The 25,569-nt window shown below is 41.9% G+C and overlaps 1 protein-coding gene across 2 annotated transcripts in view; it reads right to left on the reverse strand.

Annotated features, from left to right (window-relative positions):
• LOC132391253 (anoctamin-7-like) overlaps positions 1-25,569 on the reverse strand; it is a 59,084-nt gene that overhangs the window by 1,617 nt on the left and 31,898 nt on the right. The window contains exons 13-20 of one of the 2 annotated variants that reach the window (XM_059964179.1): positions 21,676-21,712; positions 15,685-15,794; positions 15,445-15,596; positions 13,953-14,121; positions 12,691-12,820; positions 6,659-6,792; positions 5,937-6,017; positions 2,144-2,193 (exon numbers count right to left, since the gene is read on the reverse strand). In XM_059964179.1, coding sequence (XP_059820162.1) covers positions 2,149-2,193; positions 5,937-6,017; positions 6,659-6,792; positions 12,691-12,820; positions 13,953-14,121; positions 15,445-15,596; positions 15,685-15,794; positions 21,676-21,712 — 858 coding nt within the window. In that variant the 3' untranslated portion in view covers positions 2,144-2,148. Of the gene's footprint in view, positions 1-2,143; positions 2,194-5,936; positions 6,018-6,658; positions 6,793-12,690; positions 12,821-13,952; positions 14,122-15,444; positions 15,597-15,684; positions 15,795-21,675; positions 21,713-25,569 lie in introns of those variants that run through there. The other variant, XR_009511138.1, reaches the window with a different exon arrangement.

Below are 25,569 nucleotides of genomic sequence, written 5' to 3' on the forward strand. Positions count from 1 at the left end.
AGAAGCAAACTATCAACACCATAATTTTCTGTGACATTTACTGAAAATCTATTAGATGGAACTTTCTAACTGGAACTTTTTAGCTGGAACAGAGCTAAAAGTAGCACAAATACTTAACCAATAATAACATCTGCTGTCTATAGTTTATATCCACTTCATACAACTAGTGTCCCTCTGGAAGGTGAACACCACTGTGGCATCTGTTTAAGACACCTCATCATGTTCTCTAGGACAAGGTACAGACTACGACTTTAGTCCTAACTCAGTTGCCATGGTTACTCTCTTAGAATACAGTACTTTGGGATTGCCAATTAATGCTAGTTTTTGTCCCTCTTTTGCCCTCCTATTTACTTGTTTTTTTTTAAAGTTTTCCTACAACACCTCCCAGCTTTTAACACTCTGTATACCTTCTCCTGATTTCAATCATCTACACCTATCACCAACTACCTTTGTCAAGCCCTTCACATCAAGTGCACCTTACATTTCACCATTATGACAAAACCATTACCCCATTTTTGAATGACTCCCTCGTCATGCATTTATCTGCAAGTAGCTATCCCAGTCCTTTTTTGCCAGGCCCTATCTTATCATATTGAAAATAGCCTTCCCTAAATGCAGCACCTAGATGTCTGCTCCATAGCCACCTTTACTTCTGCATATTTGAACTTCTTGTACTTCCCCATAACCACCTTTAAATTTACAGTTATGGTCACCACTTACCACTCACAATCCCTCCCCACACCCACCTAAATTAGGACTATCAAAAAGTAGGGCTGCTTCAGAAAGGTCTCCTAGTCACACAGTTAAAAATTCTGTCCCTTAAGCAAGAGATGACTAATTTGTTTTGTGATAACTCGTTGCAGAGTAAGATCCCATACTGAAATGAGTGGCATGGTTGTGGTTAATAAAGATACCAGGGGAACTTGTTTGCTCTTATAATACAGCCATGGGCAAGAGGCACAGGGTCTGAACACAATTCCTTATTTCAAATAAGACAGCTTAGCACTGCAGTTTCAGCCTGGTGTACAGATTCTTGTACCTGTGAGGCTCCAATCCAAGACACCAAATTGGAGGAAAGCCAGCATTAAGTAGCTGATGAATTTTAATATTCACTTTAATAACTATTTGCAATTTTTGTAGTAAACAGTAATTGTAATAACACTATTAACATCAATGTCAATTTAGGGGATGCTGGGTTTAACCACTGAACAGCTGTTACAATTCTGCTTCCAGTAAGACGGTGACACACTTGGACTCAGTGGCCTCTATAGGTCCAACCAAAGGTCTCATGGACTTCTAAAAAAAAATGCATTTGTTGTGATCACAAGGCCCTGCTGGGCTTTCAGAACTTAAAGCACTATAGGTCTATCCCATCAAGAAGTTGCTGGTTGCTGGAGAAAGTGAAGGAGCTGGACTTGGTGTGGATCGTGCTGCTGCCTGCGTCAGTGCACAAAGGCAGTATGCAGCCTCATAGCGAGTCAGTGTCTTAGTCGCTTTTTCTCCTATTGCAAGACCCTGTTGACTATTGGTGACATGGGTAGCTGCAGCCGATCCACTGTTTCATTGGTGAATGGCAGGTGTACTACGTGGCCTCAGTCATCGTAAGGACTAAGTCTAAACTTTCAGTATTGCTTGTTTGCAGCTGCCCAGGAGAGTGGTGTTGGACTCTGTGCACTCCACTGGAGTGATGGAGGTAGGGCAGCATGCCTTCCATGCTGGAATTGGTGCTGTACTCCAGGGCTTGCTTGGCTAAAGACAAGATGTATTGCATTCGACTGCAGACTGCTGCAATTTTCATGGACTCAGGAACTTGGACTACATTTTTGTGAGTGTGTGACTATATTTTACTGCTGCCTTATATGTGCTATCTGTGCCTGTGCTTTGTATGACTGTTGGTATTGTGTTTTGCACCTTGGCCCTGGAGTTGCGCTGTTTCATTTGGCTGTGTTCATGGGTATTCATGTATGGTTGAATGACATTTAAACTTGAACTTGAATAGTTTCCTATTGATTACCATATATTGCTTCAGTCTGCTCCTACTTTGTTCAACACTTTCATGCTTTATGAAGGGATGGTAAAATATTAAATTGTGTTCATTGCAAATTGAGACTCAGAATACAAGGCAATTAGATCAGCTACTTACAGGATTTATTGTGTTTTAGCTTCCATTATCTTTTGTGCTTCATATTTTTCCTAGAGTAACAAATACAATTGAGTCCCATTACACACTGATCACTTGCATAAAAATCAGATTTTTACAGCAACAGTAACAATCATAAATTTAGAAGTTTAAAAAAATAAATTTAGAAGTTTTGCTCTAATCTGACAAGTGTGTTCACTGATGTGACTGTATAACAATTACTAAGCTAATGCACTGTCCAGCATCTTCATTCCCAACTCCTCACCCCAGCCCCCACCTCTGCAGTAGTAATGTGCATAGCATTGCACATTCAGAAGGCAAGAGGCAAGGGCATGTGACCAGCCCCATCCTTAATGACATTAACTCCTTCATCTCACAGATGACCCTCATTAACCTGCACATCATTGCACTCCATCCCACCAGGCTACAGGCTCAATGTATCCTTTGCAGTTTCTGTCTCCTTTAAAAAGATTCTACCACTAAACATCCATTCTTTCCCCTTCATTCCTCATCTGCTTTTCTGCTCTTGCCTACCACTCCCCACTCAAATTCAACCTCAGGAGGTGTTTTCACCACTTCCCTTCCCACCTTCCCGGGACCTAAACAGGTAAAGTTGTGATTCACCTGCACTTCTCCCAGTCTAGTGAACTGCATTTGATGTTCAGAACGTGACCTCCTCTACACTGAAAAAAACAAATACTAATTGGGAGATTGCTTCTCAGTCCACTTGCATTCCATCTACAGGACCTGCAGTTGCCTGCCACATTGATATATCCCACTTCCACTCTGATCTGTCTATCTGTAGCCTCTTGCACTATTAGAACTTGACTCTACATCAAGCAACAAAACCATATCATCTGTCTGGGCATATAGCCACCTTCTAGACAACATTAAGTCCTCTAACGTGCATCCCTTCGGTCTGTATCAAAAACATTTCCATCTGCCATCCTTCCTACTGTGTATAGACTAACCTGTCAAACATGATCCAGAATCCTAAATAATACATCAGTCATAAGTTACACAAACTTGGCATCTTATCCTCTCTATCATGTGCTCAGTCCATCAGAGGCATTCTCGTAATTTCACTACACTTTGTGGGTACCCTGGCTAATGCAATTTTCTTTCTCAATTCTGATGAAGACTGAAACATTGGCTCTTTTCACAGATGCTGGCGAGCTTTTCCAGCATTTCTCATGGTCTGTTTCTCATCCCCCTTCTCGGTCGAGAAGGTCGAGCCTGTTGGACAGCCCCCACTATTAACAACACATTAGACAGACCTAGTTGCTCATTAAGCCAACTCAACTCATCCCATCACCAAAGCATCCTGTGCTACACCACCAAAACTGGAAAAGGGCAGGAGGGAAGTGTCACAGACCTATAGTGACCCCCTGACTTGCTGACCCATTTTCCCCAGCACTTTCTGCTTTAGTTTCAGTTTCCGGTGTCTGCAGTTTTATTTTGAATTACATTGATTGATATCCCTTGGTGACGTTCTTTGTCCCTTCCTTTGTAGGTAGGGAGTGGTCTCATACCTATACCCATCCTCCAACAAAGATTGCACCTTAGAAACGTCACTGGGCAACGTCACACCACAATCAACTGTAAAATGGAAGCATCATCACTGCCAGTGTGGCTGGTCACTTGATCTCCCACACACCAATGAACCCTGAATGATGGCTGGTGTCTGTGGCAATTAACTGCAAGGAAAGAGCATGAGATACAAATACTGTACTCTGCTTTTCATTCATTTAATGGTCTGCTCCTGACATCTAGTACTTTGAGAAAGTTTAGTGGAATCATGTTCACCGTTGTATCTCGGCTGGCGGCTACTCATGACAAAACCCCAGTACGGACAGACTGCTGACTGGTGCAGACCTCACATTGACCTACGGGAGATTCCAGCTCTCAGATACCTGGCAGGGGGCTGGTTTTATCAGCGAAAGGGCTAATGGTCCAGCCACCTTCTATCTGGAATCTAATGGTTTCCCAGTGGTTGGCTGTCAGTGGGTCATTATCCAACTCAACACCTAAAAATTGATTCCTGTATGTCACACCATCCAATCCCAATGACAAAATACTAATGAAAAGGAACATAATGTGAACCACGTAAAGCCCTCAACAATCTTTCCCGGTGCTCTCTACATCCAATGTACTAGTAAAGACTGTAGCCTGTAGCATTCAGTGGTGCACAGAGTAGAAATCACTTCTATAACTTCCAGAAGCATGTGGTGCATTCCACATGTGGACCACTCGTGTCGAATTGCACTTTCACCAGGTTTGTGTTGTCTGCTTGTCTGTGCCACAAGGCTAGAGCTACTCCAAGACCCTGTCCCCCTACCTGGCTCTCCTTTGGGCAATGCTCAGAGAAATCACCTTCCCGTGCCCACTCTGCACAGCTCTCACAGGCCTTGTGCTTACCTGACCCATAAACCCAGCCCGTGACTCCACTATTACTATAGATAACACTAGAAGGACTCTAGATCATAGTCTCCGGGATTGCTTTTGCTTGCGTGGTGGGAGGGGAGCGGTTGATGCTTTTGGTGGAGCAAGTGTAGGGGAGAAGGAAGGGCTGATGCTGCTTCTGTGTGGGAGGGGGAGGGGGATTTGTGGTTCTAACATTTTTCTGTCATTCATTCTTTGCTTTTCTTTCCTCTCTCTGTCTGTCGAGAGTAAGAATTTCAGTATGTATACTGTATACATTCTCTGAATGCACCCTGCACCCTATGATCATACCAAGCGAGACAGCCCCCACCCCTTTGTAAGCAATTCAGCCCAATAACTAGCAAGTCTGATATCCCCTCAATGATGAAAGTTTAAATTTGTTTTCTTCAGTAGAGACACTGCTTAGCTGCTGAGCATTTCCAGCGCCCAACAAAATCTTCTATTCATTCTCTTACTAGTGACATAAACTGCTGTCTACCATGTCCGATCTCCATTTCCCTACCACTAGCTCAGGCAAGCTATCCTTCTCCACCACTACCACCTCACCCTTCCCTCCCATTAACCAAGAAGCCTACCTCCCAACTACATGATCCCCCATGATGCTTAGCAGCCACTCCTTGATCAATGCCAAAATGTCTCACATTTCCTGACCCTTTAACCCCAAACCAGTTTCCCTGCAAAGCCCTGGAACTATCTACAGCATTGTCCAATTTGGTCTGGACTGTGAATGGGAAAAGCCACCAAGTATGCAAGGCTCTTTCAGTAGCATGTGATGCCACAGAACTTGTCCTCTGCTCATATGACGCGTGGCATGTGAACAACCAAAAAACCCGTTGGCACATTTCAATCTTCAGAGGAATCACTAATTCCGTTATTTTTGTAAACTTCACTGGTCCCAACAGCCATGTGCAATTTCACAGAGCTAGACATTAACACCAAAAACTGCACATATCTTGAATGTTCAAGCAACACACACACACACACACACACACAAAGTGCTGGAGGATCTCAGTAGGTCAGGCAGCATCTATGGAAAAGAGTACAGTGGGCATTTTGGACCAAGACCCTTCACCAGAACTGAAAAAAGAGATGAGGAGTCAGATTTAGAAAGTGTGGGGCAGAGAGGAAGAAACACAAGGTGATAGGTAAAAATGACAGGAGGGTTTGAGGAGAGAAAGGAAAGAACTGGGAAGTTGATTGGTGAAAGAGATACATGGCTGGAGAAGGGGGAATCTGATATCTTTAAAGTTGTCAATGAATAAATATTTCCTATGCACAATGAACATAGTTAAATATGGCATTATTATTGGTAATTGCACATTTTATGTTGATATTCTGCAATTTAAAAACTTACCCTTCTTATTGCTTCTTTTATTCTTTTGGAAATGCCTGGCAGGAATGTTGACAGCAGAAATTTCACTATAAACAAAGCATGCTAAAAAGATAGTTTTTAAGAATGTTATTAAATAGTTAGAACACAAATTGTTTCAATATATTGCATGAATGCTTATAAATTTTAATACACAAGTTCTAATTCAATGTAACATTTAAGTTTGGGTAGGAACGTAGATGAGATGGGTAAGGTGGACCAGGTGCAGGCAGGTGGGACTAGGCAGAAGACCAGGCTGGCATTGACAAGATGGGCTGAAGGGCCTGTTCCTGTACTGTAGTGCTGTAGTGAGATATACAGTAGATTGTTGAGCAATTTGTAACTGGTATTATAAACTGGAATTATCAGTTTATTCCACCTAATTAACTGAGACAAATCAGGTTCATTTAAATTTAAAAAATAGTTGCAACAGAAGGAATCTTTTGCCTAAATGCTATTAGAATTCAGCTGCTAAAGTTGGTGATTTACCTATTATACCACCCAGTGTCACAACACATTTTTCATTAAGGCACAAGAGCCTGTTTTCTCTCCATCACAGAATTTTAAAGATTAATTAAAATGCATAAGTTGTGCATTATGAATTATAACACACAAGTACAGTAATAGGAGTTAGTTAGTTTGAATATTGTAGCAGCATTTTACAGGAGACTATTAAGAACCAATAATTATCAATACTGATTGCATACCTCAAATATAATCAGACAGCGAAGTTTTTCATAAAAAGGCTTCTCCCTCCCAGATTCTGAAGTGAATACAATGAGGCAGCCATTGGTCACCACCGCCACACAATTAATTACATCCAAAATTGTGAACCAGTGACCTGACAAAACAGAATTCACAAGATGATGAGGGAAAAACAGTGCAGTACCAAACATGAACAGTAGGGGGACCACAGAGCCTAGATACAAGAAACAGCGAAGTGAACTGGAAAGATTGGTAAATTGGACAGTGAGCAAGAAATTTATTTCTACCATTATTATTACTATTTAAGATTTACAGTACTCTGTTATTACTTTTTCCTTTACAACCTCAAGTGTTATGAAATGATCTACATAAAACTAAGTTTTTCTATTATACCTCAGTACATAGAAAATGTCTTTCCACTCTTCAAGAAGGAAGGAAGGCAGAAAAAAGGAAATTATAGGCCAGGTAATCTGATGTTGCAGTCCATTATGAAGGATGAGGCTTCAGGGTACTTGGATAAAGACAGCCAAAGTCAGCATGGTTCTCAAGGGGAAATTTTGCCTGATAAATCTATTTGAATTCTTTGAGGAATTATCAGGCAGCATAGAATCAGAATCAGGTTTAGTATCACTGGTATAGGTCATGAAATTTGTTAACTTTGTTGTAGCAATACATGATAAACAAAAAAAAAACAGAATTACAGTATTTATATGAAATAGATTGATAAGTAGTGCAAAAACATAAATATAAAATAAAAGGGAGAGTCAGTGGACACTGTTTACTTGGATTTTCAGAAGGACTTCAACAAGATGCTGCACATGAGGCTGCCTAATACAGTAACAGCTCATGGTATTACAAGAAAGATACTAACACAGATGGAAGATTGGCTGACTAGCAAGAGGCAAAGTGGGAATAATGGGGGCCTGTTCTGGTTGACTGCCAGTGACTAATGGTGTTCCACAGGGGTCTGTGTTGGGGCCACTTCTTTCATATTATACAGTATGTCAACAATTTTGTATGAAGAATTTGATGGTTTTGTGGCCAAGTTTGTAGATGATACAAGGATATGTAGAGAGGCAGGTGGTGTTGAGGAAGGGTGGTTACCGCAGAGGGACTTAAACAGATTGGGAGAATGGGCAAAGAAGAGGCTGATGGAACATAGTGTAGGGAAGTGTATGATCATGAACTTTGGTAGAAGGAATAAAGGCATAGATTATTTTCTAAACTGGGAGAAAATTCAATAATCAGAGGTGCAAGCAGGCTTGGGAGTCCTTGTGCAGAATTCCCTAAAGTTAACTTACAGGCCGAGTCAGTGGTGAGGAAGGCAAATGAAATGTTAGCATTCATTTCAAGAGGACTAGAATATAAAAACAAGGATGTAATGCTGAGGCTTTATATATGACCATATGACAATTACAGCACATAAACAGGCCATCTCGGCCCTTCTAGTCCGTGCCGAACACTTACTCTCACCTAGTCCCACTGACCTGCACTCAGCCCATTACCCTCCATTCCTTTCCTGTCCATGTACCTATCCAATTTTTTTTTAATGACAATACCGAACCTGCCTCTACCATTTCTACTGGAAGCTCATTCCACACAGCTATCTCTCTCTGAGTAAAAAAGTTCCCCCTCGTGTTACCCCTAAACTTTTGCCCCTTAACTCTCAACTCATGTCCTCTTGTTTGAATCTCCTCTACTCTCAATGGAAAAAGCCTATCCAGATCAACTCTATCTATCCCCCTCATAATTTTAAATACCTCTATCAAGTCCCCCCTCAACCTTCTACGCTCCAAAGAATAAAGACCTAACTTGTTCAGCCTTTCTCTGTAACTTAGGTGCTGAAACCCAGGTAACATTCTAGTAAATCTCCTCTGAACTTTCTCTATGGCATTGGTCAGACCACACTTGGAGTGTTGTGAGCAGTTTTGGGCCCCATATTTAAGTGGTTCTGGGACTGGAGAGGGTCCAGAGGGGGTACATGAGAATGATTCCAGGAATGCAAGGGTTACATGCGAGAAGCATTTGACATCTCTGGGCCTGTACTCACTGGAGTTTAGAAGAATGTCGGGAATCTCATTGAAACCTATCGAATTTTAAAAGGCCCAGAGAGCGTGGATGTGAAGAGGATGTTTACTATAGTGAGGAAGATTAGGTCCAGAGGGTACAGCAACAGAATAGAGGGATGTCCATTTAGAATAGAGATGGCGAGGAACTTCTTTAGCCAGAGGGTGGTGAACCTGTGGAAACCATTGCCAAGGACAGCTGTGAGGTCCAAGTCATTGAGTATGGCTAAAGTGGAGGGGGGTAGGTTTTTGATTAGTCAGGGCCTCAAAGGTCATGGACAGAAGGCAGGAGAATGGGGTTGAGAGGGATAATAAATCAGCCATTGGAAAGGTGGAGCAGAATCAATGGGAAAAATGGCTTAATTCTGCTCCTATGTTTTATGGTCTTACATATGACCTGATTCCCATACTTAAGATGCTTCCGTTATGCTAATGGGTAGCAAATTCCAGGATTTTGACCCAGGACAATGAAGGAATAGGGATTACACAGAGGATTCCAGTTAATCGGGACACATCAGGACCAATACGTTTCAGAATCAGAATCAGTATCACCAGCATATGTCGTGAAATTTGTTAACTTTGCAGCAGCAGTACAATGCAATACTTGATAAATATAGGAAAAAAACTGGATTACAGCATGTAATATATATATATATTAAAATAGTTAAATTAAAATAAGTAATGCAAAAACAGAAATAAAAAATGGTAGTATGCATGGGTTCAATGTCCATTTAGGAATCGAATGTCAGAGGGGAAGAAGCTGATCCTGAATCACTGAGTGTGCACCTTTAGGCTTCTGTACCTCCTGCCTGATGGTAACAATGAAAAGAGGGCATGTGCTGGGTCATGGGGATCCTTAATGATGGGCTCCGCCTTCATAAGGCACTGTTCCTTGCAGATGTCTTGGATACTATACAGGCTAGTACCCATGATGGAACAGACTGATTTTACAACTCTCTGCAGCCTACTTTGATCCTGTGCAGTATCCCCCACCTACCCGCCATACCAGACAGTGATGCAGCCTGTCAGATTGCTCGCCACTGCATACTCACTCCTGTATGCCCTCTCATCACCATCTGAGATTCTGCCCAACAATGGTTGTATCATCAGCAAATTTATAGATGGTATTTGAGCTGTACCTAGCCACAGTGTCATGGTACAGAGAGAGTAGAGCAGTGGGCTAAGCACACACCCCTGAGGGGCATCAGTGTTAATTGTCATCGGGGTGGAGATGTTAATACCAATCTGCACAGATTGTGGTCTTCCAGTTAGGAAGTCAAAGATCCAGTTACTGAGGGAGGTACAGAGTCTCAGATTCTGTAGCTTTTCAATCAGGATCATAAGAATGATGATGTTAATTGCTGAGCTATAGTTAATGAACGGCATCCTGACTTAGATATTTATATTGTCCAGGTGATCCAAGGCTGTATGGAGAGTCATTAAGATCACGTCCACCGTAGACCTATCGTGGCGACAGGCGAAGTGCAGTGGGTCCAGGTCCTTACTGAGGCAGGAGTTCATTCCAGCCATGACCGACCTCTCAAAGCAGTTCATCACTGATTGCTTGAAACCACAATGACCAAAACAGTTCTGAATTGTCTTTCTGCTCATTGTTCACCAAAAATCAGTGGCAAAATCATTGTTTTTTGAATACAAGCACATACTACTGAAGTTATTTAAAAACTGTTTGCTTGAAGCACAGCATAGTATCTAACAGCCACACAAGTGCACACGTCTGATGCTGATTAGAAACCGTTTGGCAATGGTACTGTCCCAGTTAAATACCATAGTGTCTCAAATAAATGAAGGGAATCCTGGCTAGTTTCTCGATTAGTTTTTGTCCTTTAAGAATCATCCCAAATAAGAGACTTCCCTGATTTATCGAAGGTCAAATTAATACAGATAATACTGATAATACAGAATCTGAGGCCACAAACCAGGCACGCCCGGGATCCTCTTCAGTTTGCGTATCAGGAGAAGGTGGGAGTGGAGGATGCTATCATGTACTTGCTGCACAAATCCCTCTCTCACCTGGACAGGGTCAGTGGTGCTGTGAGGATTACATTCCTGGACTTCTCTAGTGCCTTTAACACCATCCAGCCCAGGATCTTAAGGCACAAACTAACGGAGATGGGAGTAGACTCACACATGGTGGCTTGGATAATGGACTACTTGACAGACAGGCCTCAGTATGTGCGGTTGGGAGACTGTAGGTCTGACACGGTGGTCAGCAGCACAGGAGTGCCGCAGGGGACCGTGCTCTCTCCGGTCCTGTTCACCCTGTACACATCAGACTTCCAATATAACTCGGAGTCCTGCCATGTGCAGAAGTTCGCTGATGACACGGCCATAGTGGGGTGTGTCAGGAATGGTCAAGAGGAAGAGTATAGGAAACTGATACAGGACTTTGTGATATGGTGCAACTCAAACTACCTGCGTCTCAATATCACCAAGACCAAGGGGATGGTGGTGGACTTTAGGAGACCTAGGCCTCATATGGAGCCAGTGATCATTAATGGAGAATGTGTGGAGCAGGTTAAGACATACAAGTATCTGGGAGTGCAGTTAGACGAGAAGCTAGACTGGACTGCCAACACAGATGCCCTGTACAGGAAAGCACAGAGTCAACTGTACTTCCTCAGAAGGCTGGCGTCATTCAATGTTTGTAGTGAGATGCTGAAGATGTTCTATCGGTCAGTTGTGGAGAGCGCCCTCTCCTTTGTGGTGGCGTGCTGGGGAGGCAGCATTAAGAAGAGGGACGCCTCACGTCTTAATAAGCTGGTAAGGAAGGCGGGCTCTGTCGTGGGCACTGAACTGGAGAGTATGACATCGGTGGCAGAGCGGAGGGCGCTGAGTAGGCTACGGTCAATCATGGAAAACCCTGAACATCCTCTGCACAGCACCATCCAGAGACAGAGAAGCAGCTTCAGCGGCAGGTACCTGTCAATGCAATGCTCCTCAGACAGGATGAAGAGATCATTACTCCCCACGCCATTCGGCTCTACAATTCTACCACCAGGGGCAAGACATGTTAAAGTGCCGGGGTTAGGACTGAGCTTAAGTTACCACTCAATGCACTTTAGTAACTATTTAAGAACTTTTTAAAAAGCTATTTATTAGAGCTTTTTGGGAGGGTGATTTTAGATGCATATCATATTTATACTGAGTTAAATACTTATGTAATTAGTTTTGCTACAATAAGTGTATAGGACACTGGAAAAATGTTGAATTTCCCCTTGGGGATGAATAAAGTATCTATCTATCTATCTATCTAACTGGAATCGTCTGTGTTGTCAGTTCGGGCTGGTGCATGATTTGGAGGGAAAAAGAGATATTTTTCTGACCTAATAAAGGCACAAGGACAGGAACCAGAGAAGTCTGGTAGTTTAAAATTCAATAATGGCACTTTGACATATTTAAGGATGATCCACAATTCTGCACCTGTGCAAATATCTGCATGTTTGGCTACAATCAAGACACAAGCGAAACTCGAGGGATATTTGAGAAGTGACTGAGGAGATAAATAAAAAGGTGTGGAGCTTGTCAGTTAGGTTGTAACCTGTTACATGATTCAGCTTGCTCAGGGATCACAGCTGGAGCCTGGAGCTCTGAGAATGGGACTGGTGGTCAGGCCTGTGTTTGCGTGTGTGGTCAGAGTGAGCCAGCCACGAGCAGGTGTGCAGCCGCCGGGAGTGCCGAGCAAGTGTGCACACACCAGCAACACCAACACATGAACACTAGCTCCCATGCAGCAGAGCCTGGGGTTAAGTCACGAAGCCCATGTTGGAGCTGGTGTTCAACTGCTATCCCTCATAAACCATACAGAAGCAACTTCCACTCCACTGTATAAAGTCTGGGACCTGAACATCAGGACCTTAACTAACACACCCAACAGCAACAACTCTGCTTTCTTCTACAACAACGATGTAGCACTTCCTTCTCTGAAGTACGAAAATCAATATCTTTACCAATGTCTTGAGCCATATGAGCAATGGGGCGTTTGTATATCCGCAGCAGTCGTTTGGCGTCCAAATGCATGTCTAACCAGATGGTTAGTAAGAAAACCAAAGGTCCCAGTGGGAAACAAGCAGCAAAAAGCTGTAAAACGAACAGTGCAAGAATCACATAAGCAAGTTCAGTTATTCCTTGTGGCCTTTTGTATCTAGGTGATCAATATTTTGAGTGCTGCGATTGAAAAGTTATTTCTTGTTTGTTTCAAATTACAGATCAGTATTATTTCAAAATATTTAAATTAAGTCTTGTGACTGTTTCATTTAACATGGGTGCATTATGCAATTATTAATACAGGAAAAGTCTTTGGAACACAAATTTAACAATACACTTTGCAATCAAAATCAGAGACAAAAGAATCAAAATGATTAATTCTGGTTTCACAGGGAAGCATATATTGATTCCCTGTTGCTGCATCACTTGCGTGTTGATTTTAAAATTCTGATTGGTAGCTATGACTGCAAATTAGGGTGGGTTTCTTGGGGAAGTGGTTGGAGGGGTCTGCAGCAATGCTACAAGGTTGCACATCTTTCTGCAGAAATTGCAGTTTTAAAGGGAGAGGGTGCAGAGAATCTCTCTCACTCTCTCTCTCCAGCTAACACTGATTTGTAAAAAGCACCCAGATGTTTTGGCAGAGGATCATTTAAGGATGCTTTTTTAAAAAAACTGTGCGAATTATACTGTATTGTTGTGCAATATTAATTGCTTGCACTATTTCCTCCTCTTTCCATTAGCAGCTCATTTGGACACAAATCTATGTTTACCTACAAAAACAGTAGCTGCAGTTCATCTAATAATGGGGTTTCTCAAAGATATGAAGGCTGTTTAACAAATGCAATTTATCCAAATGTAAAGGCTGGAACAGCACAGCTGGAGATAATAATTCATTATTTTTTACAATTTAATTTCCACACATTGTTGAAGTAGGCATGCACATCAGGAAAGTGCTCAAACGGAAGTTCTAATTTCTATTCATCTGAATTTCCCCACATGCAACTTTAATAGTGGTAACGGTTTTCTTCTGGGAATTTTGTTATGTTAGGTGTATTGACAAGGGTTTTGTGTACGAAAATCATCCAGCTGCTGGGTGCATTGTTAATTAAACTCGAGGAAGGAATCTACATACCAAGTGATCACATCAATAGATAGCTCACCTACATATACACACGTACATACACATATAGATATAGGTCATGTAGTAACAGCTGTTCTATCTTACCATCATGTAGCCATACTGGATGACCTTTACAGTGTACTCCTCCAAAGTGAAGTCTCCAAGATCTGGTTTCCTGTCTTCCAGCAAAATATACTCATCTATATTGTTACAGTCTTTCACAGAGAGTATTTTGCTTTTGCCACACCATCTGTTCATCATGCCTTTAAGCAATCTTCAAAAAATGCTCAAATGTTAAAATAATAATTATAGAATAAAAATAGAAATTATTCAAATATTTGACACACATTCCTTCGAACCTTACAACCTATGAAGTATTAATATTAAATGTTAACATTTGCCCCACATTCTCTTTCTGCTATTGATAAGACATTTCCATTAAACTAATAATTAGTAAAATTCATTGATACACAGATACAAGACTGATGTTCCTGCAATAGTGCAACCTCAGAATGAATTTAAGACCTTATGCATATATTATGAAAAGCAAGAAAATATGAAGTTTAACAAAATATGAGAAGTTTCAGACGTAACGAGTGAAGTGGAGCATTAACCTGTTTGATGCAACATTCTTGGTGGAACTGAAAAATGCGGAATATTGCCCAGGTACATACAGTCCACAGAGTGGCACAAATCCAACCTAGCTATTAGTTGTCCAACCTGCCCCATTAGTCATCAGCAGAGTGGTGAAGGAGATCATCAAGACGTAACCATTGCTGGGCCTTCGGACCACCCTTCCATTATAAGAGCAGGATTTGGGAGATTCACAGTTGATTGCACTAAGTTGAATTTAACTGAGCAAACATGGTAGCTGATACCTGCACACAGCAAGACTAATTTAGGCAGTGATTATTGGCAGGTAACATTCATGGCACCAAAGCATCGGGCAATGATCATTGCCAATAAGATAGTCTAATGATATGACCTTGGCAAATCGCCCAGCATCAACCAGGACTGCAACTGGACCCACCACTTCAGCACTGCAGCTACAAGAGAAGGTCAGAAATTAGGTATCACATGGCAGCTGACTCATTTCCTGACAGCCCAAACCCTTTTGTTGTACACTGGGCAGTGAATTCTCTCAGCCTGTCTGCATGTGACTAACTCTAAAAGCTTCAAGGAGCCTGACTCCACATGGAACAAAGCAGTCCACACAGAACATAGATGAGTGCAGCTTAGGAACAGGGCCGTTTTACTCAAACTAACTGAACCGGTAATTAAATGCCTAAATAATCCCTTCTGCCTGCACAATTTCCACATCGCTCCTTTGTTTGCTCATTCACCAACCACAGCTCACTACCACTTTGTCATGGGCAATTAATGTTGGCCATGCCACCAATGGCCAAAGGATAAAATAAATAAGTAACAAAATGTTTTTTTATGTGCTCACCCAAGGCATATTAATGCCAGCTGTAACCATACTGGACAGTCAAGAACACACATCATATTAAATGCACAATAATACTGCATTTCCCTCAGCTGCTGCATTATACCACAGTTTAAAATGTACAGTTTAGATTTACAGAAACAGACTTACGGTACAATATTATCGTTTACAAATTTTGGAAGTGTTTCTGTGATTATTAATGTAAGTACTTGAAAACTAAGTTCCACCATGCAATTGTTCAGCTGTCCACAGTTGTCCTCCAATCCAGGCAAATTAATTGATGTGAACATCTGCTCGTTGTTCTAAAATTAAAATAGAATAATGGTTTGTGTTTTGCAATGCCTATCCATCAGACAGGATTTTGATAAACTGTTAAGTGCATTAACCTACCGGTCTCAGAAATGCAATGTAAAACAGAGGTGAGTAACTATTGGCAAACTGGAAGGCAAATAACTTTAATATCAGGGCATCATTATATTCAGTCTGAGTCCTGTGGTTTTCTGGGGAGAAAAGAAAGTATGAATGAAAAAATTGCATTAAATTTTAATTTTTTATGACTGATGTGTATCAATTACTGTAAATTCAGTATGCTGCTCAGGTTCTTTTCCATGGCCGTGGAGGAGGCTACACAGAGGTTGGGGCGAAACAATTAAAAAGGAGGATTCATAGGTATTTGGCTTTTTTTCTGGCAGCCAAATTGAATCTTGATCCACTACCATGGGCAAATAAAAATAAGGTAGGGATAAGTGGAGTGGACCAGTGTTAGAGTGGGGAGGCTTTGGCTCAACAGGCTTCAGCAAGGCAAGTTTCTTCTTCATTCTTCATCTGTTAGTACATAATTAGAACAGTGAGAATGGCTGCAGGGGTTGTGCTTCATTCTTTGTGTGAGATGTGGGAATTCTGGGAGACCCCCAGCCTCCCAGATAACTACATCTGCACCAGGTGCATCGACGGCCTTCAGCTCATACGGGAAACTGAGGTGGTGATAAGTAGGAGCTACAGAGAGGTAGTCACCCATAAGCTGCAGGAGGCAGGTACCTGGGTGACTGTCAGGAAGTGGAAGGGAAATAGGCAGCAGGTGCAGAGTACCCTCGTGGCCATTCTCCTCAGTAGTAAGCATACCACTTTGGATTATGTTGAGGGGACAACCTACTACAGGAGAGCCACAGTGAACGGGTCTCTGTCACTGAGTTTGGTGCCGTAGCTCAGAAGGGAAGTGGGGAGAAGAGGACTGCAGTAGTGATAAGGAATTCCACAGTTAGAGACACAAAATTCCTGGACATGAAAGCGACACCCTGTGCCTCCCAGTGACAGGGTCAGGGGCATCTTGGATCAGGTCCATTTCATTCTAAAGGACATGAGTCTTGCTACATGTTGGCACCAATGACGTAAGTAGGAAAAGGGAAGAGGTCCTGTAGAGAATATTGAGGGTGTTAGGTAGAAAGCTGAGAAGCAGGACCTCCATGGTAGTCATCTCTGGATTGCTGCCTGTGCCACACACCAGTGAGGGTAAGAATAGGAAGATTTTTCAGATAAATGTGTGACTGAGGAACTGGTGCAGGGGGCAGGGCTTCAGATTTCTGGATCATTGGGATCTCTTCTGGGGAAGGTATGGCAGGTACAAAAGGGACAAGCTATGCTTGAACCAGAGGGAGACCAATATCCTTGCAGGCAGGTTTGCTCAAGCTGTTGGGAAGGGTATAAACTAAATTTGGTTAATTGGGGAATGGGAATCAGAGTGATAGGGCTGAGGAAGGGACAGTTGGAATACAACAAAATGTAGTGTGCAGTGTGACCAGGAAGAACAGGCTGATGATAGGGCAGGACTGCAGTCAGTGGGATGATTTGCAAAGAAACTTGGGGACAAAATTTAAAAGGGTGGTGAATACAGGACAAAATATGTTATATTTAAATGCACACAGAATACAGAATAAGGTAGATGATCTTGTAGCACAGGTACAGGTTGACAGACACCATGTTGTGAGTATCACTGAGTTGTGGCTGAAAGAAGATCATAACTGGGAGCTTAACATCCAAGGATACACCTTGTATTGAAAGGAAAGGCAGGTGTCCAGATGTGGTAGAATGGCTCTGTTGGTAAAAATGAATTCAAATCCTTAGAAAGAGGTGATTTATGACTGGAAGATGTAGAATTCTTGTGGGTAGAGTTAAGAAACTGCAAGCGTAAAAGGATCCTAATGGGAGATATATACAGGCCTTTGAACAGTAGCAAGGATGTGGGCTACCAATTACAATAGGAGGTAGAAAATGCATGTTAAAAGGGCAATGTTAAGATGGTCATGGGGGTTTTCAATATGTAGGCAGAATGGGAAAATCAGATCAGTGCATTATCCCAAAAGAGAGAATTTGTAGAATGCCTAAGAGATGGCTTTTTAAAGTAGTTTATGGTTGAGTCCACTAGGATTAAGGCTGTTCTGGATTGGGTGTAGTGTAATGAATTGGATTTGGTTAGGGAGCTTAAGGTAAAGGAACCATTAGGAGATAGTAATCATAATATGATAGACTTCACCCTGGAATTTGAGAGGGATGAGCTAAGGTCACATGTATTAGTATTACAGTGGAGTAAAGAGAATTACAGACACAGAGAGAGGATTGACAGAGGACACCAGCAGGATGACAGCAGAACAACAATGTCTGGAGTTTTTGGGGGCAATTTGGAAAGCACAGGATAGATTAGGCCAATTAGTCTGACCTCAATGGTTGGGAAGATGTTGGATTCAATTGTTAACGATGAGGTCTCAGGGTAGTTGGAGGCACTTGATAAAATAGGTCAAAAGCAGCATGGTTTCCTCAAGGGAAAATCTTGCTTGACAAACCTGTTGGAATTCCTTGATGAAATAACAAGCAGGGTTGACAAAGAAAAAATTGGTGGATGTTGTATACTTGTATTTTCAGAAGGCCTTTGACAAGGTGCCACAGATGAGGCTGCTTAACAAGATAAGAGCTCATGGTATTATAGGAAAGATACTAGCATGGATAGAGGATTGGCAGGAGGCAAAGAGTGGGAATAAATGGGAGACTTTTCTGGTTGGCTACTGTGACTGGTGGTGTTCTGCAGGGATTGGCATTAGGACCACTTCATTTTACATTATTGCCAATGATTTGGATGACAGAATTGATGGCTTTGTGGCCAAGTTTATGGATGATACAGAGACAGGTGGAAGAGCAGGTAGTGTTAAGGAAATAGGAGGCTGCAGAACGACTGACAGTGCATAGGAAAATGGGCAAAGAAGTATCGGGATTTGTATGGTCATGCACTTTAGTAGAAAACTATTTTCTAAAGGCAGAAAATTCAAAAATCCAAGATGCAAAGGGACTCGGGAGTTCTCATGCAGGATTCCCTAAAGGTTAACTTGCAGATTGGGTTGCAAATGCAATGTTAGATTTCATTTTGAGAGGACTAACATATAAAAGAAAATTCTGTAATATTGAGGCTGTATAGAGCACTGGTGAGGATTCACTTGGAGTACTGTGAAGAGTTTTTGTTCCCTAAAAGAATATGCTGACACTGGAGAGGGTTCAGAGGAGGTTCATGAGAATGATTCCAGGAATGAAAGGCTTATCATATGTAACATTCTGTAAGGTTTCACTGATAAGGTAATGGTTTCTCTGTAGCAGCAACGTTTGTGTTACGACTAGAGATAACGGGGTTTGGAATACTGTTGTTTTTTCTTGTGAGTCTGGAAGAGAGATTTTCGTTGTCTTTGGTCGGCGAGAGAAGAAGGAAGGTGTGTGGAGAGAGCTGGTGGACCACTGGACAGAGTGCACCGGGAGTGAGGGTCTGAAGGTCAGTGATGCTTGGAGGAGGTCGATGGTTGATGAATGGCCACATTTGCAAGCTCCAATGTGCACTTTTGACATTACTCTTAAAATGGGTCCTTTTTTACTTTCTTTACTTAACCCTACGTTCAGATTAAGATTTATAAAGTTCAATCAGATAATTGCATCTGGTGTACTGTCTGATATTTTGCGGTGTGGATTTGTTACCGGTCAACACATCACACAGCATCCAGACAAATGAGATTTCTCACTTTGATGGGGCCAGAAGTACACGTGCTGGCCTAGCCTGAGGGTCACACGTATGAGGAGCGTCTGATTCTTTTGGGTCTGTACTCGCTGGAATTTAGAAGAATGCGGGTGGTGGGGGAGGGGAGGATCTCAATGAAACTTATCAAATGTTGAAAGGCCAGGATAGAGAGTATAGTGGGGGAGACCAGGTTCAGAGGACACAACCTCAGAAAGGAGGGATGCCCTGCAAGAATGGAGATGAATTGGAATTTCTTTAGCCAGAGGATGATGAATCTGTGGAACTCATTGCCACAGACAGCTGTGTGTATTTAAGGTGGAAGCTGGTAGGTTCTTGATTAGTCAGAGCATGAAAGATTATGGGCAGAAGTCAGAAGAGCACAGCTGAGAGGGAAAATGAATCAGCCATGATGAAATGGTGGAGCGGACTCGATAGATCAAATAGCCTAACTCTGCTCCTATATTATATGGTTTACAGAAGATACTGTCCAATTTGACTGAAGGGAAGAGCGTTAAGTTGTGTATAATGGATTACAGTTACCACAGTGTGGTGAACTACATACACCTGTCTGGACATGCCCCCACCCCCCCCCCCCCCCCCCCCCGCCTGCTGACTGCTCCTGTGGCTCCTCCCACAGACCCCGGTATAAAGGCAATTGGAGACACAGACCCTTCCTCAGTCTCCAGGATGTTGTGTGATGGTCGCTTGCTGCTTGTGCTTTCTTCCAGCCAATAAAAGCCTACCTTAACCCACGTCTCAGATTATTGATGGTGCATCACACAGACATTATTCACAGGCATTTCTAATATGCTATTTTTACATGAAACTTCTGGAAAAGCAGAAACCCATTTGCAGACTATATTTACAGTATAGACATTAATTCACTGGTTAGGTTAATATCAGAAGGCTTTACCACTAGATCAGAGGTTAGATCGTTGTTCATTCTTTCTGCCTATTTCACTATCATGCAGTGAAATGGGTTTGGCACATGTCATTTAAAGTTACAGGGCCAAAGTTTTGAGTTGGGAGATTTATTGATGAATTATTGGGTGCAAGTGTTGTTTGCAAGGCCAGCACTACTTGCCCAAGGAGGGAGTGGTGAGCCACATTCTTCAGCTCCTGTAATCCTTTTAGTGCAGATATTCCCGCTGTGGTAGATAGTTTGACGAATTAGACCCAACAACAAGGGACCAGCAATACATTTGCAAATGATAATGTGCAAACTGGAGGAAAAACTCAGAGTCATGGCACCTGCAGGATTGTAGGATTGGGAAGTGCTGTCAGAGTTGGCTGGGCAAGGAAATTTGGAGTATCTTCAAATTCTTCATGACGTAGCTATGCATGCCAGGATAGAGTAACATCAAAATTCTTGGGCGTTTATTCCATCTATGGAGGCGGTAATTTGACTCATGTATAATACCTCTACGTAGCTTTGTCATTGTGAATATTTAAATCAGCAAAATTGGCCAGCACTGGCACCTGTTACACTGATATAGTTTACGGAATGTCAGTGATAAAATGTCATAGAATTTAGCTAGACATCCATGCTATTGGAATTAGTTTTAACAGCCCAGTTGAAAATTTATTGGGGTAGACAGGAAAATGTAGTTTTAATGTTTTCCCTGGCTGGATTACCTAGAATCAGAAGTCAGAGTTTCAAAATATTCACAGGTCAGGTATTTAGGACTGGGATGATAATATTTTCAACCCAGGAGAAATAAATCTGTGGAATTCTCTATCCATGATGGTTGGAGGCTCAGTCACTAAGTACTGTAAATTTAAGGCAGAGGCTGATAGATTCTCTGTTGATCGAGGAATCACTGGACATAGGTTGAGCGGAAGAAAGTTGCACCGAGTTAAAGATGGCAAAGCAGACATGAGGGGATGAAATAGACGACTTCTGGTTCTTATACAGGTGTACAGTACATCAGTGGCAGTTATTTATGTAAGGTGATCATTCAGGAAATTTCTACAGAACTTGTTAGGTGTTGTAGAAGTGACAAATTCCACTTTGTACATTAGTAATCCTCTATTGCTTTACTATTGTACCACTGACACCTTTAGAATAAAATTACATCATAAGACCTGGAATATCGATACTCCAAATTGCATCAGTTGTCTGTGAATTGGTTCTGATCGAATTGAGTTATTCTAATATTGTTTTAGCTTTCCTCATAAGATTTTCTTCTTTCTCATTGCATTTCTGTTGGTGTTTGTTGTTCCCTGTTATTTACAATATCCATTAATCTACCTTACACAATAAGGTTAAATTGACTGAAGGAATGACATCCCATAGACAGCACATTGAAACACTTTAATATATAATTACTTACCCCATTTGGTCATTTTAACTGCGATCAACTGATATATCTAAAATAAATCAAATACCTTAATTCAATTTCCTGTATGAGAACACAAAAGTTTCATTCTTTTCAAATTTAAAGATAAAATATCAAAGAGAAGGAAGATTAATATTCACCCCAGCAACATCTATGCTCTATAATCTATACTATATTGATATTATACTTTATTATACATGGGTTTCAAGCCCAGAATGTTGTTTATGATAAAATAATAGTGTATACAATATGTGCAGGCTGTGCCTGGTTCTTCTTCAGGAAAGCCATGGGTTAAGATTCACAAGTCCTCTTATCTCTAGGGATTTGCTTTACAGAATTAATGGGAAAGGTCCTGAAACAACACACACAAAATGCTGGAGGAACTCAGCAGGCCAGGCACAATTATGGAAAAGAGCAAACAGTCGATGTTTCGGACCAAGACCCTTCTTCACGGCTGGAAAAAAAATGAGGTCAGAGTAACAAGGTGGGGGAAGGGGAAGAAGATGTACGAGGTGGCAGGAGATAGGTAAAAAACTGGAGAGGGGGAGAGGATTAAAAAAAGAGCTGGGAAGTTTACTGGTGAAAGGGATAAAGTGCTAGAGCGGGGGGAATCTGAGAGGAGAGGACAGAAGAACATGGAAGAAAGGGAAGGGGGAAGAGCACCAGAAGGAGGTGATGGGCAGGTAAGGAGATAAGGTTAGAGAGGGAAATGGGAATAGGGAATGGAGAAGGGGGTTGGCAGTTACCTGAAGTTGGAGAAATCAAAATTTCTATCATCAGGTTGGAAGCTACCCTAACCGAATAGAAGATCTTGCTCCTCCAACCTGAGTGTGACCTCATCATGGCAGTAGAGGAGGCCATGGATTGACATATTGGAATAGGAATGGGAAGTAGAATTGAAATGGGTGGCCACCAGGAGATCCCACCTTTTGTGACACAGACAGAGCAAAGGTGCTTGCCAGAGCAATTGCCCAATCTGTATCGGTTCTCACTGAAATTTAGGAGGCCACACCAGGAACACTGGTTACAGTAGATTACTCCAAAAGACTCGCAGGTGAAATGTCACCTCACCTAGAAGGACAGTTTGGGGCCCTGAATGGTAATGAGTGAGGAGGTATAGGGGGACTTGTTCCACTTGCAAGGATAAGTAACAGGAGGGAGACCAATGGGAAGGGACAAATGGACACGGGGGTCGCATAGAGAGCGATCTCTGCAGAAAGCAGAAAGTGGGAAGGGAGGGAAAGATGTGCATGGTGGTGGGATCCCATGGAAGATGGTGGAAGTTACATGGAATTGTATGCTTGATGTGGAGGCTGGTAGGGTGATAGGTGAGGACAAGAAGAATCTTATCCCTGGTGAGGCAGTGGGATGATGGGGTGAGGGCAGATGTGTGTGAAATGGAAAAGATGCAGTTGAGGGCAGTGTTGATGGTGGAGGAAGAGATATAGTCCAGGTAGCTGTGAGAATCAGTGGGCTTATAAAGGATTTCAGTAGATAGATTGTTCCCAGAGATGAAGCAGGGGGAGGGAGGTGTTGGAAATGAACCAGGTAAATTTGAAGGCAGGGTGGGAGTTGGAGGCAAAGTTGATGAAGTCAACAAGTTCAGCATGGGTGCAGGAAGTAGCACCAATGCAGTCATCGATGTAGTGTAGGAAGAGTTGGGGAGCGATGCCAGTGTAGGCTTGGAACATGGACTGTTCCACATCGCTGACGAACAGGCAGGCACAGCTGGGAATCATGCAAATACCCACAGTTACACCTTTGGTTTGAAGGAAGTGGGATTAGCTGAAAGAGGATGAGGACCAGTTCTGCCAGATGGAGGAGTGAAGTGGTAGAGAGGGACTGGTTGGGTCTATTGTCCAGAAGGAAGCTCCCAGTGTGGCCTCCTGATGGGGGATGGAGGTGTAGGGGAATGGACATCCAGTCCTGAAACTTCCCTCATGTTATTTTGTATAAGACCACATTGACATAGGAGCAGAAATAGGCTGTTTGGCCCATCAAATATACTCCACCATTCCAACATAGCTGATTTATATTCCCCCCCCCCCCCGCCAATTCACTTCAACTGTTACTAATCAAGAAGCTACAACCTCCACTTTAAATACACTCAATGACTTGACCTCCAGAGCCATCCATTGTAAAGAATGTAATAGATTTACCATTCTATGGCTAAAGAAATTCCTTCTCACTGCTATTCTAAAGGGATGCCCTTCTACTCTGAGGCTATGCCCTCAGGTCCTAGACTCTATCGGAAACATCCTCTCCATGTCCACTTTCTAGGCCTTTCAATATTTGATATTTTTAAATGAGATCCCTCCTCATTCTTCTAAATGTCAAGTGCAAGACAAAATTAATTTATTAATCCTTACAAAATAACATTTGATTTAATATCAATAAATCACTTGAAGTAATATTCTCTTTGTTACTTCCTTAGGCAATATATGCAGTGACATACTGTAAATTTAATAGAAAATTGCTTATATTTTCTTTATTTCCAGTTTGTTAGTCATTTCCTAGATCAGTCCAGAATTTTAGTTAAGACCGACTAACAGCCTCTCTATAATCAGCCATTGGGAGAAGAATTTATCCTATTGATGACTTCTCTCCCACCTCATCTTAAACTACCCTTCTTGCCAATGAAATATTAGTATGAAAAACAAAACCAGCTCATGGTGTTCTACTAAATTTTATGCATTTTGTAGGAGCTCTCCAGATGGTTGCTGTCATATTAGAATCACAAGCGCAGATGGATGGTACTGTAGGACAAAGGTGAAAGCGCATGGCATTGAGAGAACTGATGAAGGGTCTCGGCTCGAAATGTTGACTGTTTCCATGGCCCGCTGACTTCCTCCAGGCTTTTCTGTGTGTTGCTTGGGTTTCCAGCATCTGCAGATTTTCTCTTGTTTGTCACTGGACTCTCCCATCCATTCCACTATCAGAATCTGAATAATCAGTTATTTTCAGTTTAGCAGTCAGCAACTAGTGGTGTGACACGGGGATCAACTGTGTATAATCTACATTAATGACTTGAATGGAGTAAATATGCTTATGAATCAAATATACTTAGGCTGACAATTTATGAGATGGACAAAGCCTATAAAGGGATTATAGGTGAGGGGCCAGAAGTTGGCAGAATAAAGTGGGAAGAGATTAGGTTATTTACTTGAAAGAATGAAGACAAAAAGTTATATAAACCGAGTGAGAGAACAATATAGGTTACAAAATGAATATAAGGTTCTGGTAAATGAAACGCAAATGGTACGCAAGTACAACAAAAATCAGGAAAGCTAATGGAAGGTTGGTTTTTAGTGCAAGGGAGACAAGGAACCTCACAGGATGGTATTTGGACTACATCTGAAGTATTGTGTGTAGCTATACTTTCCATATTTAAAGAAAGAATACACTAGAAGCAGTTCATCTGTCCTTTAATATGGAATCTTTCCTTAAATATGCAATGTTTAACTTTGCACTTGATTGTTTTCTGGATATAGGAATTGACACATACTCGACATTGCAGTACAGAATGGGAGGTGGACTTGTTGAAATATACAAGATGCTAAGTGGATTGATAGGGTGCATGATTCCTCTAGTGTTCTTCTCTCAGAACACAGTGAATCTTTGGATTTCTCTACCCCCAGCGGTTAGTGGAAGTAAGGTCAGTGAATGGAGTCAAGACAGAGACTGACACATGGGTGGAGAGAGAGCGGGAGAAAGCCTTTAGTTTCTGATCCTCTGCCACTGAAAGCAGTTTATTTTTATTTGTTCTATTAAAACCCGTTATGATTAATGTTTGCAATTGAAATACAAAATTTCGACATTTACCAAACAAGCAGAAAAATGGCCAAAACAATTCCCATTGACATAGACAGATAAAAGCAAATATGGTTT

Source organism: Hypanus sabinus, chromosome 3 (assembly GCF_030144855.1).
Source record: "Hypanus sabinus isolate sHypSab1 chromosome 3, sHypSab1.hap1, whole genome shotgun sequence".
Taxonomy (NCBI): domain Eukaryota; kingdom Metazoa; phylum Chordata; class Chondrichthyes; order Myliobatiformes; family Dasyatidae; genus Hypanus; species Hypanus sabinus.